Raw genomic sequence first — 7882 nt, forward strand, 5'->3', positions numbered from 1 at the left:
TGTGTGTGTGTGTTGTTGTGTTATGGGTCCAAACATTGGCTTAAGAAAGAGGGAGAAGTGCTTGCTCATATTTTCCAGACCTCAGATCAGGTGTTGAAGGTCAGTCTGTGTCACAACTTGTTTTTTATTGATGATTTATAAAGTGTTAATAACCAAATTAATAACCTCAGTATGAACCATTTATAAATCCTTTATAAGGCTCGTCTGATCGTAACGTGGTACCAATAAATCATATCGATCATGTGTGCAAACAAAGAATATCAAATGACAAACATAAGTTGTCACACACACACACACACACACACACACACACACACACTTAAACAACAGTCTTTATCAACCTGATGTGTTCAGCTCAGTGTGTGTGTGAGTGTGAGTGTGTGTGTGTGTGTGAGTGTGTGAGTGTGTGTGTGAGTGTGTGTGTGAGTGTGAGTGTGTGTGTGAGTGTGAGTGTGTGTGTGTGTGTGAGTGTGTGAGTGTGTGTGTGAGTCTGTGTGTGTGTGTGTGTGTGTGAGTGTGTGAGTGTGTGTGTGTGTGTGTGAGTGTGTGTGTGTGTTGAGGTTATTTCAGCTCTGAGTCTGCGGCCTGTTTCCTGCTGTCCGCAGCTCTGAGCAGGATGTTTGGTAGGAAGTGGAAGTGGCAGCCGAGGTCACGTCCTGTCAACCAGCTGAGTCACATACGGGCACCGCCGCCGCCGACCCCACTCTCCGTGGTCGTGTCCGACTGCAGCAGTGAATTATGGGAGACGACTGTAATAGATAGTTTCTGTCCTCATGTTGCCACAACAAGGACTCAGGTCTCAGTTTGTCTCCCTGCGAGGACATGAGCCGACATCACACACCACCTGTTCACCTCACCTGTGTTTGTCTGTGTGTCCCTCAGCGTCCAATCAGCTGTGGTCAAGGTGTTCCAGGGCGGAGCTCTGCAGACTAACGAGCTGTTCACGCTTAACGAGAGCATCAGGTGACAAAATCCTTTTCTCCGACAAAAGAAAAACTGTTGATTTTTAAATAAAGAATCCATTGATTATTTATTGGGAAATTAGTGACCTTCTCTCTGTTACTGACGTTTCATTGGAAAGAGGATTATTTATAATTATAATTAGCAAATGAATCAATAATGAAGATAATCATGAGTTACAGCTCAGAGACAGAACAACAGTGAAGGAACTAAACACACAGAACAGGACGTGTAACTGATGTCATCTGGATAACGGCTGAGAACGATCTCACTGATAACTGTGTGTGTGTGTGTGTGTGTGTGTGTGTGTGTGTGTGTGTGTGTGTGTGTGTGTGTGTGTGTGTGACTCACTCCTCCTTCCTTCCTGACCTCCTCTGTGTCTTTGCAGGTGGCTCCTAAAAACAGAGATGGGCTCCTTCATCACCGACTACTTCCAGGTACGTTCACTTCTTCACTTCCTCTTTTCACTGAATAAAACCTGAAGGTGAGACTGAGTGTCGTTCAGCAGCTGCTTCTCAAACACAAACACAAACACAAACCAACATCTGGATCTATAATCAGAGGAAACATCAGTTGATGCTGATGTGGTTGATCTTCTTCCTTCGTCGTGTTTGCTGCTGTTAAACTTTAGTTTAATCTGTGAGGAGATATTTCTTAATGTTCATCTTTAAAATGATCAGAACAAACATTATAATAATGATATAATAATATGATATATATAATATATATATATATATATACTGAGAAGATGCTCTGAAGAAGATTTACTGAGTGGATAAATAAGAGTGGAAACGCTGCAGCTTTACTCTCCAGGTCTTTTACTGACAGTAATTATATAGAATATTTGTGTGTAATTCTTTTCCTTATTTCTTACATTCAGTAAAACAGTGTGTAAATAAGCATACGGAGCACAGAAACATTCCAGCTGCAAAAGTTTGAATCGTCATAAATCATAAATCTCACAACAGTTTTTAGTTTTGTGCAGGACTCCACGCTGCTGTTACACAAACTTTATTTATATATGACGTCAACAACAAGGCAACACACAGCTCTTTACATACGCCATTAAAGATGTGAGGACAGAGTTAAAAGGAGCAGAGTAATGAGAGGATTTAAAAAACATGTTTTGGATAAAACAGATGTGTTTTTATTTATTTATTTAAACATATATAACAACAACATATAGAGATAGGGATGTATGTGCTGCTAACGTGTTAGCTCAGGACCAACTGTCCCACAGCTGTAACACAAATCATTTCTGTGATGTCACGTCTCAACTTGCAGAATGAATGAACCGTCACAAATCCAGTTCAGTAAAAGTCGTGACATTAAAACACGGTGTCGGCGCCTCGATGCGCCGCTCCTCCTCTGTGACCACGACGCAGAGATGTTCCCTTTCACAACCAACATCAGACGAATGATGGATTGGTCTGGCCCCAGCAGAGAGCGGCCCGGTCATGTGACCCTGAGAAGAACATGAATCCTCGTGATCTGCTGCGTTCACACTCACACGTGCAGCTGTGTGATGTCACACCCGCACGCCGACTGAGCGCGGCGTGGAAACCTGCAGCCGGTCTGAGAGAGAAGCAGCACGTGTCGGTGTAAAACTGAATCCAGACGCGTCAGATGCGGAGAGCGGCAGCGGAAACCTTCGCTCTGAGGCGATGGCGTGATGCTGAGCCGGCGGTCGACTGTGAAGATGTTTATCTGTCCTCTCTGCTCGGAGACAAGTGTGGACTTGTTTCAGATCTGAGTCCAGGACTGAACATTGATTTGAACACTTCAGTCTGCGTGGTCATGTGACACGGCGTGAACCTGGTGACTTGCAGACCAGACCGGTTCTCAGCTGGTCCAAGTGAACTGGACAGAAACTGCTGACCGGAGCAGCGAGCGCGAGGAGCCTCTGGCTCTTTTTATTCAATAACTTCATGATCCATTTAAAGCCTGAGTGAGAAAATAACGAATCTGATTAGTTGAAATAGATCAGTGACGCAAATTCAGTTACAGGCGTCCAGCAAGAAGTGAAATAAGAACAGAAACAGAAACAAGTAAATACTTAACACATAAAAGATCAAACAGAGAAACCAAGTAACTACACAACAATACCTGCCTGATTAACAGCTCGTTATCAAACAGGATGTAGACAAAGACATTAGATGTAAAATAAATCTCCTGTTCGAGGCGTGAACATGAGAACTCACGACACTCTGCTCACGCTTCAGGTTCAGATCTTACTGAGCCGCACAACACAGCAGAATGTTTTGTAATTAGTCTAAACCTCGTTATCATGTGTGTCATGTGTTTCTCCATCACAAAGAGGGAAGTGCTTTTCTCAGATGATTCATTACGTTTCATGAACAGATCTTCATCTTGTTTCATCCCGTTAGCTGCACGGCTAATGAGCAGAAACACGTGGTTGACTTTGAAATCTGAATGTGGCGAAGCTGCAGCTCTTACACTGTCGTTACTCGCCGTGAGCTCCGGCGGCGAGGTGGACGGACATCCTCTTCCTGGTCAGAGCGTGTCTGGACTGTGTCGTGTCATCCTGAGACAGAGCAGCGTCTGTCCTTTCCTCACCGATCTAACCTTTGACCTCAGCCGCCCTCGAGGTCACACGTTACAGCTCTTCCTGTTTGGAGCAGCAGAGTTATTACGGTTCATCCTGAGGGGAACATGAACGTCTGAACCTCATTCCCTCACAGTCATCCAGCAGCTGTAGAGACAAAATGATGACACGTCACATCAAGTTCCCTCTTCAGCCTTTATACAGCAGGATACAGACATTTAATAAATGGTTTATTACTCACTCTAATGTAGTTTATAAGCAGCTATTAGAACCTGTAATTACATCTTTATATATTGATCATAAATTAAAAAAACTCAGACTTAAAGCTCCATGTTTCTTCTTCTGTGTTTTATTTGAAGTGTTGATCCATCAGAAGATATAAAAACCATCTCAGTGTAGTTTTACTTTGTTGTGACATCACAAAGTTCCAGAAGTCCTGACGGCTGGTTTTAAGGCTCAGTTTCTGAATACAGGCTGTGTGCATTTCTCTGTGGACTGAGGCTTTGATACTTTCACAGTATTAATATAGAAGCTAGAGCTGATCTATAATCTATAATCACACTACACATGGACACAGACCTTCACACTGGAGGAGCTTTAATGTAAAGTGTTACTGTGACTCTGTGACTCTAAGTTTCATTTCCTCAAACAGCTGCTCACTGTAGTTTTTATCAAACAAACAGGAAATGGAGCATCTGTTGGGGACTATTTTCAGCAGCGGATTAATCCACATTTGGTGCTGTAGTGAGGGTTCGGGGCGGCAGGAATCTGATTTGCTGGTTCTGTTCTGTCTCACTGACACAGTCCGGGGTTCAGGTCTGTGTGGTGCACAGGTTCAGTGTGTGTCTGTTGTTCATTTGTTGCACAGGAAGCTAATCTCTCTCTCTGACACCACATTTACACAACACACACACACACACACACACACACACACACACACACGTGCTTCCAGATAATGAGGCAGCTGAAATCACTGTTTGGTTGCAGCAGTTGCTCGGGGTAACAGACGCTGACAGCTGTGTCGCTGTGGGCAACAGCTTATAAACCGATCAGGTTTATAGGAGGTAATCAGCTGATAGGTTACCTGAGCTGGTTCCTCTGCTGTCAGAGAAAGTCATTCTCAGGTGGTTCTGGTGCAGAGGGATTCATTAACACTAACAGGTCAGAAACACCTGAGGTGACGCACAGTGAAACATGGTGGACACGACCTGATTGGGTTTAATATCATTTAGTGTTCATGGATGTGTGTGTGTGTGTGTGTGTGTGTGTGTGTGTGTGTGTGAGATAAATAAAGAGAGAGAGGACAACTATGATGATGATGTATTCACTGTCGTCATGTAAATGAAGCTTTGTACCAACAAACAATAATATTTGTTTATTATTAAACAATAATAAACAACGATTCAACAACAGCTGTTGATCTCTGTCGTAGAAGAAGCTTAAAGAAATGGATTTAAGGACAAATGAAAGTTTTACTTGAAGTTAGTTTGTATTTTATGGTGCTGGTATTTTATAATTGCAAATTGGACGTAGAAGCGAAATGATAATTAGAAAAGAATAATAATAATATAATAAATGAAGGTATTTTGTTGTTTGTTTTTATTATTATTATTAATATTTAGTGTCAGCTGTTTCATTGTGAGTTTGCTTTTAGGTTTTCAGGCTGAGTAATTTCTTACCAATAATAATAATAATAATAATAATGATGATAAAATACAGAAATATAATGAAGGTTACACAAAGTACAGTGAGCCGGGGTGATGAACAGACTGACTGGATGTGTACGACTTCATGTATTTACTGTGTGTGTGTGTGTGTGTGTTTCAGAACCAGCTGCTGACTCGAGGTCTGTCTGAAGTCCTGGACCAGATCCTCCTCCACTCCGGTGAGACTGGTTCGTGGTTTCTGAGTCTGATTCACTGACGATGATGCAGGAGAAATTAAAAATTAAACAGAGCTTTAATGTTTCAAACAGGAAGTGTGTTTCAGCAGTTCACTGACTCTCCTTCAGTCGTGTTCTGGTTCCTGATCACACTCACTCTTATTACAGCTCAGGCTTTTATTCTGAAATTCGGGTCCTTTGGTTAAACATGAACCTGCCTGGTGGAGGGTGTTTTGTCCATGTCTAATGTTGTTCTGTGTGTGTGTGTGTGTGTGTCTGTCTGTGTGTGTTTGTGTGTGTGTGTGTGTGTGTGTGTGTGTGTGTGTGTGTGTGGGTGTGTGTGTCTGGGTGTGTGTGTGTGGGTGTGTGTGTTGTTGCTGTTTGAAAGCTGCTCTGATCACGGATCAATAACCTTCAGTCTGATGTGATCAGCTGTTTACACTCACACAACAACACCAACATTAAACTCACTTCCTCTCTGCTGCATCACCACGTGTTGTGTCGCTGTGGTGTTGTTAGTTAATGTGTTTCCATGGTAACCACCTGCCTCCTGTCCCTGTAGGTGACGATCAGCTCGCTGTGCTCGCGGACATGTGGGACAGATTCTTCACAGAGACCCTCCCCACCCTGCAGGCCATCTTCTACCCCGTCCAGGTAACACACACACACACACACACACACACACACACACACACACACACACACACTGACACACAGACACACACACAGACACACACACAGACACACACACAGACACACACACAGACACACACACACACACACACACACACACACACACACACACACACACAGACACACACACACACACACACACACACACACACACAAGTTAGAAAATAGATATTTGACTCACAAAGTCAAGCGTATTAAACAGTTAGCGGTTAGCTCATTAGCTCGTTAGCTCGTTAGCTGCTGCTACAGTGCCTGTGGGAGCTGAGACTTGAGGGCAGAGCCACTGACGGGCGTTGGGGAGGCAGGTCCAGAAATGGTACGGTCCACTTTAGACCCCCCCATTAAGATGTTTTTAAGCATCTTGTTTCCATAGCAACGCGGATCAACAGGCATAGGTTGGCTCGTTAGGTTCGACAGTGTTGTCACTCACACAAATAATCATTTTCTAAAAAAAGTAACATCAGATGTTTGATTCACAGTGGAAGAGATTATTTACAGATATAAAACACTTCATGTTTTTATTTCATTTTAAAAAGTCGTTTTTACAGTTTTTACCATTTGATTTTAGATGTTTTGTTCATATTAACGATATTCTGTCATTGTTTTTATGTCATCGTAAAATAACGTCACAAGTCTGACACCAAGTGTTCGTGATGTGTTCGAGGTCGTTAGAAAAAGTAGCTGTAGCTCAAACACGTCCTGTGCCTCCAGAGCCACTAATTGTCTTTGTGAGTGTGTGTGTGTGTGTGTGTGTGTGTGTGTGTGTGTGTGGGGGGGGGGTTACTAGAGGGAGTAAAGGTGCAGATTCAAATCTTTAAATCAACTGGGATCATTTGAGTGGAGAGGTCAGTGGATTAACCTGCTCTGTGTGTGTGTGTGTGTGTGTGTGTGTGTGTGTGTGTGTGTGTGTGTGTGTGTGTGTGTGTGTGTGCAGGGTCAGGAGCTCACGGTGAGACAGATGGCTCTGCTGGCCTTCAGAGACCTGGTTCTGTTGAAGCTGCACCTGGAGGAAACTCTGGGAGCCGCCGCCTCCGTCCCCCCACCTGTCACACAGATGCTGCTGGTGCTGCAGGTAAACACACACACACACACAAACACACACACACACACACACACACACAATACAAGTACAGCTGTACTGGGTTCAGGTCTAGACTCTGACTTTCTGGGATGTGTCGGGTCATTGTCCTGCTGCATCAGCAGCTTCTCCTGAATGACAGTTTCATTAAAGTCGACTGTGTTTGTTCGTTGTTATAAATGAGATTCATTGTTTTCTTCACCTCCCTGTTCTTTAACCTTCAGTGGTGAGTCTAACCTGAACAGAGTCTGACCCGGGTCTAAACCCTCATCCCGTCCTCTGCAGAGGCAAAGACGAAGCAAAGTGTCGTCACCTTTCAGAAAGATGCAACGACATTAACTCTCACTTACTAGTTCTCATCTCTGTGCTGCTCCACGTCTCAGCCCTGAACCTCAGAGTCCCTGGTTCCAATCCCAGGAACCTCTGTTGCATCTGACTCCCCTGTGTCCACTGTCTAACTGTAGACTACTACTACTACTACTACTCCTCCTCCTCCTCCTCCTGCCCTGCGTTCACCCTCTGTCTCTGTGTGTCAGGGTATCCATGAGTCCGGTGCACCCAGTCTGGAGTATTACCAGCTGGAGCGTCTGGTGGAGATCGTCGTGTCTCCGTATCTTAGCAACGTTCTGCAAAACAGGAACCAGCAGCTTTTAGGTGAGTACTACTGATACTACTGGTACTACTGGTACTACTGGTACTACTG

At 43.9% G+C, this 7882-nt stretch overlaps 1 protein-coding gene across 2 annotated transcripts in view; it reads left to right on the forward strand.

Moving 5' to 3' along the window:
- The window catches only part of prr5l (proline rich 5 like), an 18510-nt gene that overhangs the window by 9181 nt on the left and 1447 nt on the right, over window positions 1–7882 (forward strand). For both annotated transcript variants that reach the window (XM_023398783.2, XM_087171837.1), the window contains exons 3-8: window positions 883–963; window positions 1349–1397; window positions 5354–5411; window positions 5971–6062; window positions 7036–7173; window positions 7716–7833. In XM_023398783.2, coding sequence (XP_023254551.1) covers window positions 883–963; window positions 1349–1397; window positions 5354–5411; window positions 5971–6062; window positions 7036–7173; window positions 7716–7833 — 536 coding nt within the window. The remainder of the gene's footprint in view (window positions 1–882; window positions 964–1348; window positions 1398–5353; window positions 5412–5970; window positions 6063–7035; window positions 7174–7715; window positions 7834–7882) is intronic.

The sequence above is a fragment of the Seriola lalandi genome, unplaced genomic scaffold (assembly GCF_002814215.2).
Source record: "Seriola lalandi dorsalis isolate HSWRI2012SDOR001 ecotype SW California unplaced genomic scaffold, Sedor1 jcf7180002049891, whole genome shotgun sequence".
Taxonomy (NCBI): domain Eukaryota; kingdom Metazoa; phylum Chordata; class Actinopteri; order Carangiformes; family Carangidae; genus Seriola; species Seriola lalandi.